The sequence below is a fragment of the Clavelina lepadiformis genome, chromosome 7 (assembly GCF_947623445.1).
Source record: "Clavelina lepadiformis chromosome 7, kaClaLepa1.1, whole genome shotgun sequence".
Classification (NCBI taxonomy): domain Eukaryota; kingdom Metazoa; phylum Chordata; class Ascidiacea; order Aplousobranchia; family Clavelinidae; genus Clavelina; species Clavelina lepadiformis.
This window is the reverse complement of record NC_135246.1, coordinates 750,136-774,289: the sequence shown is the minus strand read 5'-3', so window position 1 is coordinate 774,289 and position 24,154 is coordinate 750,136. Positions and strand designations below refer to the sequence as shown.

The following is a 24,154-nucleotide window of genomic DNA, read 5'->3' as shown; positions in this document are numbered from 1 at the left end:
TTTACCCAGTTGTTACCCATTTTGGTCCTAATTAGCCTGTATGTTTTTAAATATTAAATATTTTGGTTAAGTTGTAAACTTTCATGTTCCAGTTTGGAAAGTTCGCAAATTTCAGGAAGATTTCAAATTCACACACTACTTAAATCTAATATGTTTTTGGTTATTTTTTGTAAAGGAGATTTCTCGAAAAAAAATTTCCGATGCATTTATATTCAACATAAAATGGCATTGGGCACTGGTGCTTAAATTAAGTCTGATTCACAACAAGTAAAAAAACTGGGGGTGGCAAATTATGGAAACTCATTTCAGTCCAATGGCATTGCAACCTTTCTTACACACAGTAACGAAATTATAAAAATATACAATCAAAGGCGAATTGTTGACAATGATGCTAAGCTGACGACTCACCAAACACCATTGTATCTCTGCTTGATGGTTTTCTTTATTCAGTTGTTTTTTCAAATTGATATCAACATCACATCGCCAGCTCAACTTTGTTGCTTATTAACTTTTTTGGATCATTTCACTTAGCAGGTTATACCTACAAGTAATAAACGCTGGAGAATGAAACAACATAATGTGAACAGTAGCTGAGTGGTTCAAGCACTGACCTAGAAACGAGTTTGGACTATGTACCCTGCTCAATACCAAGTGGAACCATACTATAGTAATGACCTTGGGCAAAGAATCAACGTATCACACTTGTTTAAATATCTTTTATATATAAGAACTCAATTGTCTATTTTTTGCTTATCTGTTCAAATTTCTAAAAACATCATCCCAACAAGACCAGATAATCGAGGAAACATATCAGTCAACATTTTTTAGACCAACAGAGAAAAAATTTCTAATCGATTAATTTTCTGTTTTAATTTTAATCATGTTTAATTTATTTTAATTTTAAATCAGGTATTAATTTCAACTTAATATTGCATTTGGACAAAAATGTAAATGGTATATTTATATATTTAGTTTAATGTAATCATCTTCTTATGTGGCTAAATGGAAATCTCTTTTGAAATTACTTCTTAATAAGTACCATTAGCTAACATAAGGCTCTAATATCTGAGCTGTTGTAATTGTGAAATATACCTCAAAAATAATGGAATCTGAAGAATTTCAAAGGAATCCTGACAAAGATTTTGTTTTACATGGAAAGAAGCCAGCTCTTAAGTAGGTTAATGTTGGTACAAGTTTCACCATTACCAGTAGGGTCATGTAAGCGACATGTATATGTTATTATATACTTTATTCAAGAATATGCAAATCTTTGGAGCTTGCCACAAATTTTTAATTTATACACTTACATAATTGTAAGCATTTACAAATTTCCGTAGACTATTGCACTATGGTAAAAAAATAGCCTAAGATACAATGTTTGTTGATAACATAAACTTCTATTTGCACTTCTTTCTATCAGGGGGAAATATGATGAATATCTCACCAACTCTCAGAAGACTTTAACAAGTAAAAACTTTAGCGTCACCAAAAATGGAACAAAAAAAGCACCTGGCTTAACTAAAGGTACAAAAATGGTGAAGCCGGTAAAATGTAGTAACAATGCGCTACAGTCTTCTATTTACTTTCAGCAGTAACAACCTGTTTTGACTGTTACTTAAAAGTAGCTGGAAATGGTAGAAGCAAATGCACTGAAATCTTTTGAAAAAACGTATTGCATCAAAAATTGATTTCGGTTTATTCAACATAAACGTCTCAAAAACCATAAAAGCCTTGAGTTGATGTGCTTGAGAAGATTTTCGTAATTTTAGTTCTGTAAATATGCCGTAAATATCATTTGTCGTATTTAAATGTTCAACTTTGGTCTCATTTTGATTAAAACATAAGAGTTTATTGATACAAGATCATTATCTTGTTCCTTGCCACAGATGAGATCTTTATTTATCGTATTTATTTGCGTTCTTTGGTGCAGAGATATCTTTAACGAAGCAAAGAACACCAATACCAACCATCGATGACCTTGAAAGATCCATAAATGATCTTAAATTTGACCTTCATAACTTGAACGACAGCCTGGAAAAAAATTACGGCCGGAGTGAAATCTTTATGGGAAATGATTTAGCAAATGCAAAGGATGATGTGTTGGCTGGGAGGTAAAATATATGTAAATTAACCTGATTCCCGAGTTATATTTTGGAAACATGGCTATATCCCTATATGTGAATTTTGTAAACGGTAAACGTGATTTAATGCCACCGTGCAATTTTCTTTAAAGGCAAAGTAAAAAATGTCTTTCAATAAAACTTACCTTTTAAAAATCATGACATGAATCATATCATATCATGGACAATGAACTGTGATGTCATAACCATGATACTCAATGAACACAATTCTTTCAGTGATGATGAGGATATGGAGCTCAAATATCTTCTTGAGCGACAAGATAAAGAAGCCGTCAGTTACTTGCCCTTAAAAGAACACGAATGGTTCAGTGACCCGAGACACCTCACTAAATCTCTCGGAGATTTTCCCACAATGCAAGAGTCTGGTGCAAGCAGAAGATCTGTTTCACCGATTGGTCGAAGTGTCGGACGATTTGGATCGGAAATTTCCACGAAAGTGGGTGTTCGATTTTAATATGACTTCGTAACTTAATAAAAATAAAAGTTTGTCATACCTGGATCTGAAAACTTCACAGCATCGGCCAGTAAAAGTAAAATGTAAAACTAACATAAAAGTGGAATATAAAACCATAAATCTGGTTTACAATTTGCAAGCTGACTCTAATGTTAATTATATATTATATTCTCGTACCTCGATAGGACATTTTTATAAATGCACAGACTTGTACTTGTAGTTGAATGAGTTTATAGATAATATTAGAAAACTAACATGCATTTTCCGGGCTTTGAAAACTTTGCATTGACTCGTGCATTTAATCAAAAATACGATGCATTTCCGAAAACTTCCAAGCTTCAAATAAAATTCCTATTAAAAGGAGACATGAAAAATGATTTAAACAAATTATCGCAGCACGTCTACGATAAGAATTCCTCCTTGAGTATCGCAAACAACGAGACGACATTTCCGATCCGACTCTCGGCTCCTCACATCGTCGGTGTCAGATCTCTCCTACCTCCGAAGGTAGTCGTGCGTGAACAAAATAAAGAGCGTGCAAAGTCACCTTCCAATCGGAACAGGTCTGTTGTTTGTTTTGCTGGTGTCGTAGGTCACTGTACATATTGTACTCAGGTGAAATGCTTTTTAGTAATTTGTGTAGAAATGGTTCCAGGTTTGGTAGGACGTATTTTTTATTTACACCCTGCCCTTTAAATCTGGTTTACTTATTGAAGTTTTTTTCCAAATAAATTTAACAATTGCTAAATTTCAAGCGTTCTTCCTCAAACTTTGTGTATTAAGTAAAACGGAAATATTACAATGCAGCCCTTTGAGATTGTGAAGTATAAGGACAGTCCCGCTTATTTAACTTTCGATTTGTTTAAAATCAGTAAATTCAAGCAAAAGGATCTGCCAAGCTCCAATTCTCATTTTAGAAATGATGCAAATTTGTAGATCGTTAGACTTGGAGATTATGAGAGAATTTGTCCCGCACAAAACTTCCTCAAATCGTGAAAAAATGAGATCTCCGTTGCCGGTCTGGATGCCAACATCGAAGTACGCAAACGCAAGTGCCCATGGCCCTCCCCCGTTTAAAAAGAACAAGAGGTATCTTGAGAATTTCTTAGAAGCGATCACGTTTATGAAATATCAACTAAAAGTACCAAACAAAAATTTGCAACTGGGCTGTGAAAAACGAATTTTGGCAATAAATCTAATAAAAACAGCAAAAATAAAAGTTATTTCTCTGACATATTGGTACTGGTAGTATAAAATATCGGTTACTTGTAATGTATTTCGCAGCTAAACCTACGTGTGTCAATTTTAGTGGTCAAAGCAGAGTCCGACAATCAAGTGCAAAGGAATTCAGAAGCGTAAGAAACGAGCATCTGTCAAAATCACTTCCATTGCCGAGAGCAAAGGGTTTAACCACCCATGAACCATACAGACGTCCAACTGTAAGTTATTAAATTTCACAGAAAATTATTTCAATTTTTTTAACATAAGTGACTAGAGTTGTCATGAGGTAATTTTCTGGAGAACATCAAAGTTTATTTGGGATAACAAGCTGTGTACGACAGAAAGTCAATAAGTTGATGTTGTCTGAACCGTGTTTACCGAATTTTAAAGTAAAATAAGAAACAGGATATAATTTGGCACTCTAAAGGTTAACTTTATATTTTTCGACACGAGCTTTTGCAAGCATAAGCTTGCTTCTTCAGCTGTACTGCGAAAATTCTTAAATCAATCTCAGTAACATTTTATCACGTATATTGTTTTAAAAATTATTCTTCTCAATTTTAAAATACTGTAGAAGCTCTTTGTCAGCCAACAAAGTATCAGATAAGTTCCGTCACAACATATGATTGTTTATGTTATGTTTATGTTAGGTTCAGCCCTTACCAGGTCACATGGAGCTTTCATTTCTTCGGGCAGCCGACCAGATAGACACTAGAAGAGCTCTGGTGGAAAATAGTCCATACCAACAACAACTAGCTAGGTCACTCTTTACCTAAGTTTAATTAGTAGCAGTATTCTCACAAATTTGCTAACAGAGCTACATTTTTGTTAGTAGGTTAAATTTGAAATGTACTTATGGCCAGGAATTGTAAATCTAAGTCGTGCAATTTTTTCAAAGATTACGACTTGAACGGCTTCGAGTGGAAGAGGAATATCTTTTGCAGCTGAAGAGGGAATCTGAGCTTGAGCGCATCAGAGGTCCCAAACCAAAGTGGTAAATATGGAGCAGATTAATATGGATCTCTTTCGTTTTCTATCAATTAATTTATATGACTGTAACTCGTAACAACACATTTATCATTACATTAGAGGTTATTATTAGGGGTTATTAGAGGTTATGACACTTTCCAGCTTTCAGCTTTCGTACATTGCCTTAGTCTTCAGCTGGTAGCTCTTTATCGCGCTCTAGGGTTAGTCAAACAAACCTGGTAATTCTTAAAATGCAGTGATCCCTTTATACAAAACTGTAAGTTTCCAAACTGCAAAAAACAAAAAGTCAAAAAACCGTTGTAAAAGTTTTCATTGGCAGTCTCCGCTAGATGTCTCAAGAGATTTACTTTGTTTGGCGATGGCTTATCATCTATTCATACTGCTCAGTTTTACTTAAAACCGATCCAGTCATATTTTAACCTATTTTTCCAATTTAGTAATTTATTTTATGTATTTTAAGTTGATGATTATTATGGAAAGCGTTGTAAACGTTGTTCAACACAAGCGACTATGTTTCATAAGAATAAACAACAGTTTTGCTTGTGATTAACAATGTGACGTGACTACTAGTGACTAAGGCAGTTAGTCATCAGCTAATGGTCCAAGAAAAACGGCGAAGTTCCCAGCCCTGTACCCAACATGCACTTAACTAAAATCTTTCAACCTTTGAGCAGGTATGAAATGAAAGGTCCGGCCTTTCACTACGAATGCGGCAAGAACACGACTGTCCACAAGAACAGCGAACACTGGGACGACACAATGAAGTATCGAAGGGAACTTCTGGAATCTTCTCGAGAATTCACTCAGAATATGAAACAGCCGGTGCCGGCACTAGAATAGATGAGCGATAGAAATTTGAATAGGCAGTGCTATTTGCAATCCCAATGTAAATCGTGCGTTTTGTCTGAGCCTCTGGCACGTTATATCTTTACCAATAACGTAATCATGAGAAATTTTTAAAGAGAGAAATGTGCCTTTTGAAACTTTGTAGAACATTCCATTATTTTAAGTTAAGTGCAATCGAGTTGCACAATTTTATTTTTGAATCCCTTCATCATCTGTTTGTCAGTTATGGCAGACACGTACACTGTGTGTGGTATATTCGTAGAATTTTGTCGATCACTGATGAATAAAACACTGAGAAAATGATGATTGTCATTATTTTGTTCCACTGATTTGCAGAAGGTCAAGATAAATGGTCGCATTGTTATGTCGTTTAATTCGTAAATTAACGGTATCTCAGTAAAAAAGCTACGTTTCTTGAAATACCATAAAAGAACAACAGGTAGATTCCAATAAACATTTTGATGCATCCAAAATTTACAGATAGCACGCTATGGTGCTATGCGACAGAGATGACCACGATGCCGAAGTTTGCATATTTTACCGGAGCAGGAGTTAAACGTAGACGTGTGTTCCAGAAACAAGAAAGAAAGTTGGTTGTTTCTAGACAAAATAGTGGTAGATTGGTTGACGTAGTTTTCAATTGAATCGAGTATCGACGGTACGCTTTGCTCTACAGGTATTCCAATTAAGAACTAACCAAACCATCGATTGGCTGTACCAAGCTATGTGCAGAAACGTGTGCTGAAGTGGACTTCAACTAAAGACAGACCCAATGAAAAACATATTTCAATAAATATATTCTACTCTACAGTAAACATAACTGTCGCCATTTTTCAGGCAGCAATCGATGTTGAAAGTATTTTAGTATTGACGTAATGAGTAACATGAATTATAAAACTAATGCAACCTGCTTGCATTAGGCTCATACCTTACTCATGCAGGCTCTAGACATACAAATTTGTTCATGTGTTTTGTTGGTTAGTAAATTAGAAATCAGAACGACGACAAACTGTTGTTAAAAAGCTCCACATAGTTTGCTGTTAATGACTAAGAAGTAAATATCAATGTGTTTATTGGTGATTATATCATGAAAATACCAGCGTGCGATTACAAGAAGAAACATAACAGTAAACTCAGTCATTATATACAAAGTATTAGAATTAGTGCCACATGCACACAACGATTAGTTGATCATACGGTCCGAATAACGATCATCGATGACAGAAAACACACGCAAAAATTAGAAAGCTGGTAACAACGTGTGGAGCTTATTTGCGATCAATTTCACACCACTACAAGTGAATGAGATGAAACAAGAGCAATTGTGTAATGGAAACCCATCACCACATTAGTCAAGCACACTTGATTATGTACACGTTAAAGACACTTGTTAACAGAAAAAGGCGACATCAACATGCAAATTGTACGAAAATCATCCACCCAAAATCAAGCCTTGAGGATGATTTTGTTAAACGATTTTCAACGAATTGGTTTATTACTGTAATAGCTAGTTTTATTCAAAAATATAATTTGCCAGATTAAACACTCCTCTGATATCCAATACTTCATAAGAAGGGTTTTCACCAGCTCTTATGACTTCATAAACAATATTATTTATTAACAAAGACAGAGTGACAAGAATACTGGGTAACAATGCAAATATGACAAGGCATTTAAACTTGGCCAATGATACAATTCAATTTGAAACATGGTTCTGTGCTTTGCAAAGGCAAGACTGGGGGCACTGGCAGAACCAAAAGGCAAGGGACTGATACTAATGTAATGTCAATTACAATGATAAAGATCATTTCATAAATGCAAGAATTTCATAATCGTTAACTAGTATGTGTATGTCATGTCATATGAAAAGAAGGTTTGTGTATAGACGAAAGCACAAATGTAAGGACTTGGCTCACCAGTGATGAGGCCACACATTAATACGCAAAATTCAAACACTACTCAATTCAATATACAACACATTTCATAAGTAGGTAAACTGTAAATAATAAAACTTGTAAGGTCGTTTTTTCTTGAAAGCATTCCCAAACATTTCGCATTGAAAAAATAACTTTTAAGTTAATATAAAATTTGTTATTTTCCAGAACCCTAGAGCAGTTCGAAACTATACAAATGCGGTCAAAGGGTTCTTGCCTGTGTGGCATTCACTGCCGAATAAATCAAGCAATTTCTTTTTGCCAGGCACCAATCAAAAGAGTTTTAGCCAATGCAACTAACTCTATTGCAAGGTTATAACTTGTGCGGAGAAAATTTTACAAGGCGATTATACCACCTGAAGTAACCAAAGGATGGTTAGTATCGAAATTATATATGAAAATGTTTTACGCACTCAAAATATTTAAATCATCAAATATAAAAAAAAATATATGCATACATATCCACCTTTAACGCAGTGCATTGCTTTTAACTTCTACTGATAAAGATCGATTCTGTGGAAAATTATGTCTACGCACAGCATCTTAGGAGAATGGATGCAACTCATTAAAATTTCAGTGTAAGATTGAAAGCGTTTGATTCATGATGTATATGAAGGAGAAGCAAAAATGAGTTGGAACAATTAGGTGATCAATAATTGAAGTCTGACTAAGCATAACAAAATACAAGCATTGTTTAAATTGCCATTCCGAGCAATATAAAGTAACAAATGTATAAGAATATGAAACTTTTACTTCAATAAAAAAGAAAAATATTTCAAAAACTAAAGACAACTTTTGCGATCGGTTATTACTGGAAAGGCACTGTTTAAAATTGATAACATAAAAACACTTCATAAAACCGAACGAGCTGTAGGTGTTTGTTTCACGTTATACCATTCTAAAGTGAAAAGTGGAGAACGCAAAACAGTGTAATGATTAAGGTACTAAGAGTCAACAAACAAACTGGATTAGTTATCTTCAGTGAACTGATCGTTACAGCACTGTTGCATTGTTGATCTGAGCATTTTAGGTTTGAAAATGTCCATTTTCAGCTAAACTGTAACTTATCCACAAGCAATTAGTAGGTAAACAAGTTCACGCAATAACTTAAACCTACAGCTTTAGACCCCAACAAAACTGTGGGAGTCCTTTCCTGTTCAAGTACTTCAAAGCACTCTCACCTCTAAAATTTCTAAACAACAAACCCACCAAAAGAAGTGTTCCATTAGCAGGGGGGGGGGGCGGCATGCAATCCATTGTTAGTGTTCGATTGTTAGAGCCACCAACCACAACCAAGCGCGGATGAGCAGACAGCAACTGCGCGGGTTACAGGGGGTTAGATGGGTGGGTGGAAGAAGAGAGGGGGTTATCAATGAAGGGGGTTTTCGGTAGAAGGTGTGCGTGTTTTGTTGCATTTAAAGTAACGAGCTGTCAACTGAGGACAAATATTATTTTGATGAGGTCACAATAGCACCATATTCGCAGAAAATACATCTCTAAATAAAAAAGCGTTGCTTCGTAGCAAAGGCACAATATATGAATGTTTGGAGCAATACACCAAAATTTTGGTAGTGTGTGGGTTTAGCAATATAGTCAGAGCGTGTAACGGTAATGAGTGACAAAATTTAAGACTCGGAACAAAACATGTTAATCTAACTACCACATGCACCATTTCACCCCATAGATGGGGGGTTTTGAACAGCGTGCTACGTTAGTTGGTCGCTGATATGTGCAAGAGTGGTGGAAGTTTGAGAAGGTTGAAGTGATAGAAAAAACAAGACAAAATGATTTGATTAGTAATCACGTCAATATAAGCATTTAGTTATTATGTGCATATCCACAGAGTTAAATAAACAAAATAGTTTATAACCTACGTGTAAGGTATTTTAGTAAATAAGCACATCATTTAGCTCGCAGTTAAAGAAAACATGAAGACAATATAATCAAGACAGTGGCAATTACAAATGTTTTAGCCGATTCAAAAATGTGTGCACAAGTTTTCTTCAAACATGCAGCGAGAGATAGATAATCTTTCTCTCATAAAAGCTAGGTAAAAAATGAACCATAAAGAGAAGCCTTAAGAAATGGTTCATTGCTACATTGCTGTGCTTCTCAGGGGTTGACAGAAGTGGACAAGTATTTACAGCACACAATGATATCGCTGGGCACACGAACGATTTCTAATCTTACAATTAATTGTGCCATAAAAAGGTCACGAATATTAAGTATGAATATGCCAGTTATAAAAAAATTGCGAAGAATATTGACAAAAAATTAGCATAAGCGAAAATTAAGCAATATTATGGTTGGCGTACACAACACGATGAGATGAAGCAGTTTTTTGATATTGCTGGAGGGCAGAGTATGTCATATCAAAAAAACTGCTACCAAGGGACTAAAAAACAATTTGGCAAACAAAATGAACAGGCCAAATGTATGACAGCACATGGCAGAATAAATGAATACAACGCTGCATGAAATATTCAAGTTTTAACAACTAATTTCAATAGAACTGGTCAGGAAGAAGTTTAAATCAGAAGTTGACAAAGTAATTACATGGAACTAGAATTCACTTATACATACCAACTACAATGAAATGCAAAAAATCACCAGTAAAATATAAAAAGCTTTCAATTCAAATGTGAACATGCATTAATTCCACTTTCTTTTAAGCGAATACCAATAAATTACATTGAAGAAAAACGGTTAGGTCGTAAAAAATGAGTCCATTACAACGATGACAATCATTCAACAAGCAGGTATTCATGCAATTTCAATTAGTGCATGGGCAACTACTGGTGCAAAGACGGAAACAAGACTGGTATAAGTTAGTGAAAAGCATGGCACCATTACAAGAATGTGACAGGTTAAATTATGAATCATCTTCTATCGGTTTTTTGAAAGATAGCGCCATTTATGAAAGCTTTATTTCGAATACACACGTTTTACATCTAAAATGACTTCTTTATTTACATTGTGGAATCATTATACAGCACCGAATACAAGCACAGAAGGTATTTTTGTACAGATTGTGCATTTGCGAAATACATAGGTATACGATACATAGAAAAAGTTTATAAAATGCTATACATACACTTTTAGAGCCATAAAATCAAAGACTGTTATATTTATTTGTAACAACTTAATTGATTTTGATGAATTATACCCTCCTTGGATACGTCAAAGCAACAAACAGATAAAGAAAACGTGAACGCAACATTCAATGCATACGAAAAGATGACATACACAAAAGATATATAAAAATAATAGAAGCACATTTCTGAAATAAAAAGTAATCAAATATATATAAAATCATAATGAATATAAAACGTTTTCTGAGGTGCAGGTACTGTTATAGGAAAGAGGATTGTTAGGAATAGCAGCACAACAAAATTTCGTGTTAAATTTACATAGATTTAAAATAGCATTAATGGTGGTCTGTTTGATTTGCCGCATTTAAATGGTAGCCTAACATCAAGCACACACAAAATCGCTAAAACGCAATCAGCCACGTGGCTTCATATTGCCTTTATATTTTATAACTTGAGGATTATAAATTTTTCATTTCACAAAGCAAAGTATTTCTGTTGGAGACAACAGACTAAACCGCTGCATATCTTCAGTCTTAAGTTGCCGCATTACATGAAACTCAGGCAGCAATTCGCTTAAGAGCGTTATGGAGGGATAGAATTAACCACAAAGACCTATGTAGCGTATGATATGAGGAAAACAACAAGACAAGAAAAGAGATGCATTGGAATCTGCATACAACGAACTAGGCAATAACTTGTAGAAAAATGTGCACTATACTGCGTTAAGACAAAAAATATACACGTACTGATTTGGTAAAAAGCATATAAATGAACAGAAATTATAGATTAATGTTGCAGTGTTGGTGGTAAACTGCCATCGTACAACACCTGGTGCCTTTGAGAAAAGAGATTAAAATTTTGTTAGTTCTAAGCGAGCTAGTCGTTATTACCTGGTGGCCTTTGGTAGGGGTGTACCCTACTTCCGGCGTTAGGTCTAACTATTTTGCTTGCCCCTGCCGTCCCTGTGGCACAAATACGAAAAAAGTTAAATGCAAACAAACATAATAAGGCGTGTGACAAACAGATATCTATGACAAAAAATATAATTTTGAATAAAGTAATTACAAAGCACTTGATAGGGCAGCGGTCTAAACATGTCTACTTTATATTGGCAGCTTAAGCTTGTTCTACACTCATCAAATTAATAAAATTAGAAGCATTTTACAGCAAACCACTACTAAGTAGTATGGCTTTGTTTGGCAATTACGTGTTTAAAAAGCAAGGCTATAATTACAGAAGTAAATATTGACATAGGAGGTATTGCAGTCTACTGCTTGCTTCGTGTTTTAGAGCGCATGTGTAAAGGTCATTTGCAGACTGTCGTTCCTCGCGCTGATTAGGTCATTATGATCGAAAATAATTGAGGTAGAAAGAAATTGTGGTAAAAGTGGGCGTATTAACTATGGGGAAGCATAAGCTATGGATTCAAGCGATACAAACAATGAAATGTGGCCGCATTTCTTCACGCATGAAAATGAGTTTTACCTGAAAAAAAAACAAACAAAATTTAGCTTTATATGACAGCAATAGCGCTGATATTAATGCATTAATAAAGAAACAAGTTGGAATTTTTAACGAGAAGCCCTGTGCAAAATAATCAGATCAAAAAGTACGCCGCAAAAACTCTTCCAGTCTTATCCGGTGTTTGATCTTAGCAAGTAGATGCAAACAACCATGACTGGATGCGCACAACACAATGCACCATTTGTCTGGCAGCGGCGGCAGCTACATAATGCGGCAAATATGCCAAATATTTCGGGTCAAGTGCTTATGAAGATGGGAGATTAGAGTTTTAAAAATAAACTCTGATGCTGTTTTCTGTGGGTGTCTTTATGGCAGCTCCACATTTTTCGGGCGTAAAAATATCTGTTCTAGTCCACGCCCAATTGTTTTTATTTTAGAAAGTGCTTTTTGTGCAGTTTTCTTGCATTCACCAAAACGACGAATGCAAGAGATGACAAAAAACTGCAAAGAATAGCTGAAAAATATTTAATCAAAACAGAGCACACTGACCTAATAAACTGGTCGGGTCAATCAGATTATACTCGGGCAATGTGATGGCCGAGTGGGGATACTCAAGCGGGGTGTAATAGAGCAGGGAGCCGTCACTGGGGGCGATCATGGGCGGGGCCTGGGCCACACTGTTGGTGATAACGGTCTAAAAAAGATAACTCAAGTTTAAAAAAGTTTAAGGCAAACTCTCCAAACTACGACCACAAGGATATATTCACAGTTAAATTTGAAGAAACAATTAAATTGTCTATTCACAAAATACTCGATTCACTTATTATAGTTTTGGGAATGTTTTGTAAGTTAGCCGGCTACAGCACAACGCATAATTCAACAGACATTGTAAATGTCACCGGTACCTGTCCGTTAGGCAGCCTTGATATGATTGGGCTGTTGAACATGCCCATGGAGGGCTGACCCGGGGTCGGGGAACGAATTGTCGGACTCTGAAGCACTTGTGGGGCGCTCACGATGCGGGGTTGACCTGGGACAGAATATTCATAGACATCAAATACATTAAACGCTCGATATTAGAGCTCGTAAAAGTGATACCTGTCCGCATTAGGTGATAAACCACATAAAAATCTACAGCCAAGACCTAATGAAAAGAAATCAATGAGACAAGGGTCCTACAGTACCTGCCACGTTGGAGTAGTCTCGGTAAGTCCCGTTAATGATTGCAAGTTCCATCAACTGCTTCTTCTTCAGTTCGTCTTCTCCATCCTGTGTTGCGTTGAAGATAATAAAGTTTCAAAACCGCCACTTTTACAGATATATTTATGGTCAACTGTAACTTCGTTAAGTACAATTTTAAAAGTTTCGTTCCACAATATTGTCGAATACGGACACACTCGCCAATTACCATGAAATGAACGGTTGATATGGGTTCAGTCTGTCTAATTAATTAAGCAGCGTTTCAATTAACACGTCTACGTGACCCTGATTTAGACCATACAATACTCACAGTAGGGACCAGCAATTTTTGTATTTCTTCTATAGCGCGCTGTATTTTCACACGTGCCCGGTTCTCAGTATCTTCCACGGTGATAAGAACATGGAGCTCGTCATTCAAGTGCTCCCAGTTCGGTTTTCCTCTATTCATGTCCTCCTACAAAGAAATACGCGTTTACAAACCAAAACTGACCGCAGCGGATTCAATTACATCTACAACTTGACCGCGTCATTGCATTCCATCAGTATGACCTAGGCCGTGGTTTAATAACGCTTGTGCAATACTTTACGCTATGGAATGGTTTGACAAGCGATAAGACAAATTTGATCTAAGTGAAGATAAGGCAGTTCATCCGCCCTAAACCTTTATCATGTGTGGAATGTGAAGGTTTCATCGGTAGGATCCGTGCTCACTCATCCACGGTTTATTTATTTGCCCCGAGGTAAATTAGACTTGAAGCGCGGCCACGGAGTTGGTATGTTAATGAAAGCTCACACGCACGATAATCGTAGGAGAAGAAATAAGTTTGTGAAAGAGATTTAGGTCGAAGCAAGAATGCAGATTTTCCGCATACTTGTCACCAGGAATTTACAAGGCCAAAAATCTTTTTAAGCCAAGCCAAGGTTTTAAACAGACTGCAACGCAAGCTCTTTCGCCAAAGTATTGGAAACATTAATTACGGCATTTGAAGTTGCTGCGACTTCAATTCATGAATACGTTGCTTTCTTAAATCATCAAACGATGTACACGGGCGTACGGTAATTCATTTAGAATACACAAAAAGAGCAATCGGACCGCTTACTAAGCACAATATGATTACATACGAAGAAACGACACCGCAAAATAATCAAAGGCATGAGACATGTTTCCGTTGCCACAAAGAAAAGAGAAAAACGATTCCGACGTAAAGCTAAAGTTTCGCATCAGTGCAGAGCAGCCAAGTAGTAAAACAAAAGAAATTGTTTCGAGTATCCGTCGACGCTCTCAAGCAAAGCAGAATTGAATTGTTCCAAAGCAATGACAATAGACTCGGATATTTTAAGTGGACGAAATAGCTGAGTGGGTTTTGTTATAAAATTAACTTCGAGTGAATGGCGTTGCGACTAAGGTAGACCTACACCCGGTCTGTCAACAGGGTGATATCAAATAACAATGTAACGGCATTCACCAGCACGTAATTGCTATAAGAGTGACGCGGTCCGTGTAATTTTCTCGTCCCGATGCAACAGTTCGATGACTCTTGCGCAAAGAATTCGGCACAATTTCAAGCCCCGAAGCGAAAGAAAATGTGGTGATACAGTAATAATAAGAGCCAAGGTCAAGAATTTGCGAAAAAAATTCCCGCCAACCAGCAAGCTCGTTTTCCTTCGAACAAGGTTTTAAGCTTTTTTAAGAATAATGTTTACCAGATTATTATTTTCGCTGAAGTTATTCGCGGTCTTAAGAACGTTAAGTAGTAAGTGGGTTGCACTCCAAACCTCAACGAAAAGAACAGCAATAAAACGTTCTGGAAAAACTGTCTAGCCGCGAATTAGCACTTTAAACAATAACCTCATTGTATCTATTAAACTGGTTGTAGCAGATCCGTTTCGCAAAAAAACATTTAACCTAAAAACTAAATTTAAAACAATGCAACCGATATACTCGCTACTACTGACCGTATAAACCGGCCGCGATCATATAATACGGTGACACAACGCCTATGTTGTTGCATTTCAAAATGCTTCTTCACGAGCGAAGTTAAATACAGTCGAATCCGCTTAATTCGGACACCGGATAACCCGGACAACCGCTTTATTCGGCCAAAATGGTCGGGAACGGAACAAAAGTAAAAATTGAACGTAAATTTAATTGTTAATTCGGACAATTCTCCGCTTAATTCGGACACATGTTCGCAATTCCATCGTTAGGTTATGACACTATAAACAGTACTTCGTTCGTTTTAAGACAAGATGCAATTGCATTATGAGCGATTATGGTGAAACAATGACGATCGATGCAGTAACAATCGACAATGAACTCATATAAGGCCGTGCCAGCTTCATAGTCGCTTTTACTTCGGTACAATCGCGTCCATCTTGTAGGACAATATTGTACAGAAAAGTTTAGCACAAAAAGTGAAATTGCTCACTAAAGTAAACGAAGACGTTTTATGCGATCAGTGCCAGTTACTGCAGTATAGCGCAGCTGCAATTCATTTATTACGCAACAGTACAGTATTTTAAACGCGTTTTTTGCCTTTACGCATGACCATGAAACGAACAATTCATTTTCCGCTTAATTCGGACAAAAGTGAGGGGAACCAAAGTGTCCGAATTAAGCGGATTTGACTGTATTGGAATATAAAATTTTACAGTGGTACTGTTGGCCAAGGTCATAAAATGACCTTCAGCCTTTCTTGACTGTGCGTGGGAGCACAATTACAAAGCGGTTAACTCGATTACTTCTAAGTTAGGACAAAGCAGAAAAGGTCTTTTGCGTGTTGGACGACAACATATTCATCTTAATCGCCTTACTTTCTGACAACACCTAAATGCTAATGATGACAAACTGTTCCACAAGTGACCGTTTCAAGGAAAAGTTTAGATAAGACGGACTGGCTGAAATTAACTGAAAACATTCAACTGTTGACCCCGCACAGAACATACTTGAATTGCCAAAGTGCTTGATTAATTGCTATCTTTATAATATGACCAGCTTTGGCATTCTTGGGAATGAATATATGGGCTTGCTTTAAGTTTAAAACATGAAAAGGCTTCAATAATATAACGTACAAATTTTCTTCCAGTCCACAGTTGTTTATAAAAAATCAAACGGCAAACCTTTTTCTTGTCCCTCATGGAACCTTTTCCACGCACCATGATTTTACATTTCGTCTCCTGCTCCAGTTGCTTTGCAGTTAAGCCCCTTGGCCCCAGAAGTCTTCCGACAAAGTTATACTGAAATGCAATCAGAAAACTTCAATTAGATTTGTGTATATGGCAATCGACTGCAGTGAAAATGCCTGTAAATTCAATATCAGTAATCCATGTCCCACGTATAGAAATACGTGAATGTTTCAAAGGAAGCGGTTGACAAGATAGAGGAAATATAGGGAGAGTGTATATCTTCCTATTCCACAGATGCTGTCATAATTAATCATATCAAAGCACTGAAACATGTCTATGCTAATAACGTGAAGCGTTAATTACCGATTCTTATCGTAAAATCACAAAGAATATTTCAAAAAGAAAACTGTATCCATGATGACTGCACACTTGTACAGTTAAAAATAAAAAACAACCTTTAAACACCCACAATATCATGGGCACTTAACCCTATGATAAAGATAAAGGGGGTAAATGGACAGGAAAAATGCTTGTCTCAAAGACAAAGATAAAACTGATGAATTGACAGCTACAACTCACAGCCACTAACAACCATTAGACAACGCTGGTTGCTTTAACTACTAACTAAACACTGCAAGCAGTCACGAGCCAATAATCTATTTGTAAAACTATGAAAAGTCTTCATAACAATAATAAGAAATAAACAAGATGTAGTTGCAATTGGGTCATGGTATAGCAAATTAAATGCATGCAACAGGAGTTGATTGTTCCGAAACAACAGATCATACACACTAATGTGATATATAACATACATGGATCATTTTATTAAACATTTCAATAGTTCAAAATAAATGCATTTATTTCATTGTTGAATTGACTGAAAAAGTATTATAAAGTTTGTATTAATATTTTGTTCATATTAGTAATGTATAAAAGATGTTCTACAGTAAAGTTAAAAATTACCTCGGGGTGGTCTTTTACGGGGACATAAACTTTCTCGGTCAATGTGATAGTGGCACCTTGTGGTGGGGGAAGCTCTAGTGGTTGTTTGTCTCCATTCTGGAATAACACTGATCGAACTTTCACGATTTCTGTCAATCAAAATTTACAGATGAAAATAGAAAATTGTCACATAAACAGCAACAATAATATGATCATTTGTCTGTTTTAGTGTGCAAGAGTATATTAGCTTGTGTCATGTATCTTATATGTCTTGTGTAACGTTTATATGAGCAACTTGACATACACAAAGTGTGCAAATGATAACGTTATAAACATATACACAATGCATGCATATATGATACATTGAAAATAACTATGAAGAACATGAAGACCTAGTTGCTAAACTATGTTACACAATTAAGATCAACAAACTGGCCAACAAAGGAATATTATAGAACAAAAGGATTCTGAAAAGCAGAGAGTTGCCATAAGAAAAGATTCATAACAACACATTTTATACGTTTCAGTGATCTTCGATCAGGGAGTTTGTAACAAGAGTATGCAATCTTTAGCTGGCACGGTGTCCAGTTGCGTTCCATTGTAAGTTTTACTTCAATAGAATAACAACTCTTAAACTGACGGTTTTAAGACACGAAATTCAGCTTTTTACAACTTGGTATTTTCTTAACCACACATTAGGAGTAGAAAAGGACACAGCTACCACCTCTATTTCCAGAGATTGAAATATCATGACAAGCAACAATAAATCAGCAGACGGATGATTTAATTGATTTTGATTCAATTCTTTTACATATTTATAAAGATAATGATTAAAAATCTTTTCCACGTAAATTGTCACACATTTAAACCAACTTTGAATGAAATGATTCATTCATTCGTTGAGTTAATATTTAGAGAAACAGCCCAAAACTGAGGATGTATATATACATACATAACAGACTATTTTATGATTGTTTGAGAACAAATAAAACAGTTTGCTCTTTGCTAATAAAAGTGCTAGAGCAAACAAGTTAATAATGATTGTTACTGTCTCACTTAACGTATCCAAATAAAACATGATAACAAATGCGAAGTGTAACTCAACAGTCCAGACATAGCTAAACTTTTATCTACCAGTTTCAAAAAAAAAATTAAGACAAAATATATATTTTAAACATTAAAATAAGTAACCACAAAACTTTGAAATACGTATAATAATAAATAACGTAGAATTTGATTACTAGAAAATATTTGACATTTCAGTTATTATTGCCTTGTGTATACTGGTGCCTTGCAAAGATTAAAGCGCACACAGACAGTCAACAAAAGCCCGGATGTGATATTTAGGAAATGATTTTATCCAGTCACAACTCATAAGCAACATGGTTATATGAATTGAACCCAGTACCTGGCCAACTTTGATAAATTAGAGCATTTCAGTGTATTTGTATCATAAGAGCACACCTTAATCTATATTATTTGAATACTTGACTTTGAATAATTGTAGTTAAAATTCTTGTCACAGCATCCTTTTTTCCTTACCTTCATCTAGTAGGCGTTCAACATGAACAAAAATGCTCGGATAAAGCTGGCACTGCTTTTTGTCTTTAAGAAGCTGTTGCAAGTAATTCACACGCTCCTTTGTTTTCTTGTCCAGGTTAGAATTTTGGGGTAAATTTTGTAACATTGCTGATGTTGTTGCAGCGATTAAGTTTAAATTTGTTGCTGAATTATTTACAGAAGTGGCGGCAGTTCCATTGTTTAACTGTGGCATGGTTACAGTCTGATGAGGAATAGTTTGTACCGGACTTTGGGCTGTTATGTTTGTCAGTGGGAATCCATTTGTTGCTGTGTTGATCAATTGCGAAGAATTATCGAGTTTTATTCCCAGATCGGAAAGAGACTGCAAACTTGCGAGGTTCATCATGGCTAGTTAAGTGTTACTTGCGACTCATATTTGTTAATCAATATATTACAGAAATGTTACTGATAGTTAAAGCTTGCTAAGTTCATAAATGTTAGTTTTAGTGTTTCTGTAATGATACACAAAGGTTGTACAACGAGCTAGGCTATAAAGGGCCAACAAAATTTGTATAACTAATATCAACACATATAGATTTAACAGAAACACTAAGGACTTAGACTGGGTTGCAGTGCTTTCTTATGCATAGTACCGTACTGCATTAATGGTAAGTTACAAAAGCAAGCTACTCTGACTAATCTACAAGCAGAAATTCCGCCAGCCCAAAAAACTATAGATGCTCAATTACTGACTGTACTGAACTGAACTAGGCTAGGCCTTTGGCCGATGAACCTCTGTTATTCTAGTCAACTGTTCTTTAAACCGCCACAGAACAACGAGTAATGTTCGAGTTGGTAGATAGCGGTAAGAAACACAGTTTTAAATCTTAACCGCACTGAAATTATTAATGGCAATTTTTCATATTTGTGTTAATTTTTCTACAATCTAACATTTGGAAAACTTGATCTTTAAAGTTAAGAATGATCACGCTAACAACTTAATAACTGCACTATTTAGTTGGGATAGATCTTGTCGCTAACATGCTCGATATTTCAGAGAAAACAATGCTTACCATAGCTGTGTGCTACAACTCTATAACTAGCACTGCCCTTGCTTCGTCGCCATCAGCACTGATATAACCTCGAAGCCGTTTCTCTCAAATCTGGTTAAATCGGCGACGCTGAGGAAGAATAACTAAGCACTGATCGGAAACCGCGTTGTGGTTGACTTGTTTGGAATTTGATCGCCAGCTTATTGTTGGACTGATATCAAACGCTAACTTAACGCTACGCGCTTGATGTAGGCTATAATACTGGCTTTTTTATCATGTATGTCGCTTGAGCACATCTTTTGACATTAATAATTAAAGTTTGTGTTAAAAAGATCACTCATTTTATTGACAACCGCTAAACTTTTGCACTATTTACTCTACAGCTGTGGGCTTTGTCTAAAACTGCTTTTGCCACAGAAATTCGTAAATTCATATCACTGTGAAGTAATAAAGAATACGCTACATTCAAAAGCGATTGAATCCAGTTCATTGATTTATTTAAGCCTTTTATTTTGCACTAACGCAGTCGATGTTAACGGAAATGCGCACAATTTATAACATATTTGACTGTGCAGTATATTATACCATCGATGTAGGCCTATATAAATTAGAATTATTGGTTTAAGTCGACTGAAGCTGCTACCAAAGCTTAAATGAGTTCAACATTTCATAAGAGTTCCTACGTCTTAACTTTTACCCCGTTATAAACCATACCACGCAACACAAGTTCTTATCATACGTGTACAGTGCAATTTCTAAATTTTTTTCAAAACTATTGCTGAAATACTCTCAACTTAAAATTATCACAAATCATTTATAAAAGTTTTAATAAAATTTTTGTTTAAAACTTCCTGTTTCGTGTAGTGGGGCGATGTATGTACGTAAACAGTCCTTTAGAAAAGTTTATTAATCGATAATGTTGAGATCCTAACCAAATGACGTAATGAGCTCTTACAAATTTTTAAAACGGAATTTTAAGAAATATTTAGCTGGTTGGCGTCACCTTACGGCAATCCCACACCCAATGTACAGCTTATAATCTGTCGTTGACTTTGGGAGCGAAAAAACATTTGGTGCGATTCTTGTTAGAGCTCGCTAAAATAAGAATAATGCACACACAAACAATTAGCGAGCCAAAAAAGCGGCAAAACCCTGTAAGGTACAATTAGCATGGTTGTGCTTGGAATACAGGGTTATGTAAAATATTATTTTGTCATAAGGGCAAATGAAATTACCGTAGGAGGATTGCATTTAGACGTATTGTCCTTTTGTAGACATCAAAACGGTCCAAAGCTTTATTAAAATCTTTGATTCGTGTTTACAACGCAAAAACATTTGTGTCAACTTTCCAAATAATGTTAAATTATGTCAGGCTTCAGTAGCCGCTGAATTGAAACAAGAAAATCTAAGTAGTGTTTGCTCATGTTTCAAGACACTTTTTATCAACTTCATCAAACAATGGGCTAAAGATGGTATTTGGTAATAAAGCCACCACCTCAGCGTAATGGTTGGCACCATGCAGATGGTTGAATAGTCAACAAATCACGCATTGCCAGAAGCCATGTCCTATGTTTATGAGAAAATAAATATTCGACAATCGTGTTATGCAAGAGGGATCAGATAGCAAAAGATTTTAGACTTTCTTTTAAACCAAGGCTGAATGAATAAGCCTTTGTTGCGTCATAGGCGGTTTTCAAATTCGGTCATTGCTTAAAAATAACCACACCCCTATTTTACAAGGACTCGTGCTTAAAAATGAAACCAAATTCGTCAAAAAATAAAATAACATTTAGTCAGGTGATAGTTATGAAAAACCGTTTAGCTCAGCGGTTCTTAAACTGGGGGTCGTGTAAGAATCATAAAGGGGGCGCGAGAGATGACAAATGTGCATTATCTCCTACATTCTTCATTAAAGTTGTGCATTATCTTCTACAAAGCCTCGAATTAAACGTTTGGTTTCCCAAAACCAACTACATCCGTCACATTAATGAAAGTTAATTGAAAATAAATTGTTGTTTTGTTTAATGCTTTTTTATTTTGCAATGAGGTGGGGCGCGGATTTTTTAGGTACCGTCAAGGTGCGTCACCTGGTTTAGCTTATAGACCTAGGTCACAAAACTGGTAGTAAAACGGACCCACCTTCGTCCAATATGCGGTCAACGTGCAAGAAACACCCAGAGAGACTTTGTATTTGCTTCTTATCTTGTAATAATTGCTTCAAGTAGAGGCATTTGTCGCGAACCTTTTTGTCATCTTCGCCGCCTACTATCGCGCTAGGTGAAATATTATTGAAGTTATTTAGGATTTGACTTGCGCTGCTGGCCCCGCTGCTAGAGGACGGCGAGGTGCTGCTGCCCGGGGGACTTATGAGGGTTGTCTGGTGATAGTTGATCTGCTGCTGCTGTTTGTTGATCGGCGGCGGGGATTGAATCTGAATGTGGGTCTGCTGTTGGGGCAACGTAGGTGGGGCTTGGGTTATTTGTGGGCCTGGGGGCGGCTGCTGAATCAACTGAAGTTGAACTGGGTGTAGGGGTTGCTGGAGCATCATTCCCTGCAAGAATTCCTCTTCTATAAGAAAAATGCAAAAATTTGTTGACTAGGACTTCTTTCGTCTTCAGCTCCGGAAGCTGAGCCAGGTGATCACGTGATTTCAACGATACGCTTTCTCCAAATCGAAAGAATTAGTTCTGGAATATTTTTGATTAGCGCTTCATTTAGTAACCTAATTATTAATTGCAGCAAATTAATCTGTGCCTGCAGTTAGTCCTCAGCAGTTATCAGACTTTAAGCTGGAAAAAGTTAATAATAAGTACAAGTTATTATGATGTTGTACAGTTCAAAATGTAACGCGTTTCAAGTTATTAGTAGTTATAATGTGCTTTGTTGTATTGTATTGCACAATGTCATATTAAGGATAGTTACGTTTCAAACTTTCATTTTGCAAGCCAATAGACAACATATTATTATGTTTCCACAAAACACAATCGTACCTGACTTTTTAAATGACGATTAGTAAAAAAATAATTACCGTCCATGACGGGCGACGTAAAAGCATGTAGCCTAAAACCTTCGTTGACTATCAAGCGAAGCGCCGCCATTTAAAACTCTACCGTAATTTGATTTTCAATTGCCGGTAGCCTATAACATATAGAGACGAAGAATGATTTTATTAAAAGGTCGATGTGAATTATTTAAAACTGTTTACGACACAGTGACCCAAGTTTCGTGTCATTATCAGTTGATGCTACAACATGTTTTGCATTGCCGTCTCTCGCATCTGAAATTCAGGCTTACAATAAACACTTGCCGCGGATTATTTCTGTGATACTTAGGCCTTCCGAATGCATTCTAACTTACTCAAATCTTCAGCACTGCCTTAAGCCTTCCACTAATCGCATTATTGAGAAATAATTACAGATCAAACGACTGGATGGCGGGAAAGGCGATTAAAAAGTAAGATATTTACAACGAGAAAAACTTGATTAATGCTGAAAACTCATAATGTAAATAAAAAAAATATTTTCCGTTCAGCGACTGAACCTGAACTTTTTCTGCTTGAACCAGTTAAAGCCTTCACGTACCAACGTAAAATTTTTCCTCAAAAATAGTCACTTTCATGTAAAAATTATTATATTAAACCCCAAAAGTAGTTCTGGCTCCTATCTAAAGGGTTAAATATATCTTGCCAACCATCGGGCAAATGTGTCACGTTTAAAAGATTACCTCCAAAGCATTTTTACCCTGACGAAGCTTGAAAATCTTTTTCAGGCGTCGACAATTTTTCCTCGTATTCTTACAATGTTTGTTTCTTAACAAGCGCGAAAGTAAGAGGGAGATTGTAGCGTAGTTACATGTAAACATCATCGCCGCTTCAGCGCCTCACGTATATACAGAACCTCTAACTGTTCCATTCGTTGAATGCCTTCGGGGTTTATGTCTTTGTCTTATCGTTTATCTGATCAAGCCAGCTTTAGTTTAAGGGTCAAATAGACTTTCTTCCGTTAAAATTACCGGCATTACAAGTTCTTGGCAAATTTCAAGAAGTAATCGCGTTGCCAATCTTGCGAATTGCGAGCAAAATTTTGTCTGCAAGATTAGCCTATACCGCCACTTCAACAAACGCGCAATAATTATTATTCTTTGTTAAATATCCTAAGTCAAGAATCCTTAA

General features: G+C 36.1%; 2 protein-coding genes across 6 annotated transcripts; one reads left to right on the top strand and one right to left on the bottom strand.

The window, feature by feature from the left end:
* Nucleotides 1-962: 962 nt before the first annotated feature.
* LOC143464827 (uncharacterized) lies at nucleotides 963-5,956 on the top strand. Its single transcript, XM_076962837.1, has 10 exons — nucleotides 963-1,173; nucleotides 1,421-1,524; nucleotides 1,931-2,111; nucleotides 2,358-2,577; nucleotides 2,992-3,158; nucleotides 3,532-3,684; nucleotides 3,905-4,034; nucleotides 4,467-4,576; nucleotides 4,715-4,810; nucleotides 5,481-5,956. The coding sequence occupies exons 1-10, from the start codon at nucleotides 1,103-1,105 to the stop codon at nucleotides 5,644-5,646; spliced, it is 1,398 nt and encodes a 465-aa protein (XP_076818952.1). The 5' UTR covers nucleotides 963-1,102; the 3' UTR covers nucleotides 5,647-5,956.
* Nucleotides 5,957-6,000: 44 nt separating this feature from the next.
* On the bottom strand, nucleotides 6,001-22,768 carry LOC143464828 (protein quaking-A-like). 5 transcript variants are annotated; one of them, XR_013118543.1, is made up of 9 exons: nucleotides 22,123-22,768; nucleotides 17,432-17,559; nucleotides 16,463-16,579; nucleotides 13,653-13,796; nucleotides 13,327-13,411; nucleotides 13,048-13,172; nucleotides 12,692-12,836; nucleotides 11,569-12,163; nucleotides 6,001-9,308 (listed from the first exon to the last, which is right to left on the bottom strand). XR_013118543.1 is itself a non-coding variant. In XM_076962839.1 (9 exons), exons 1-9 carry the CDS (start codon nucleotides 22,529-22,531, stop codon nucleotides 9,298-9,300), a joined length of 1,236 nt encoding a protein of 411 aa, XP_076818954.1. In that variant the 5' UTR covers nucleotides 22,532-22,768; the 3' UTR covers nucleotides 6,001-9,297. The 5 variants fall into 5 exon arrangements, 4 of the variants coding, with proteins under 4 accessions (XP_076818954.1, XP_076818956.1, XP_076818953.1 ...); XM_076962839.1 differs by having other exon boundaries at nucleotides 11,569-11,640; XM_076962841.1 differs by lacking the exon at nucleotides 6,001-9,308 and having other exon boundaries at nucleotides 10,530-12,163.
* Between the last annotated feature and the right edge of the window lie 1,386 nt (nucleotides 22,769-24,154).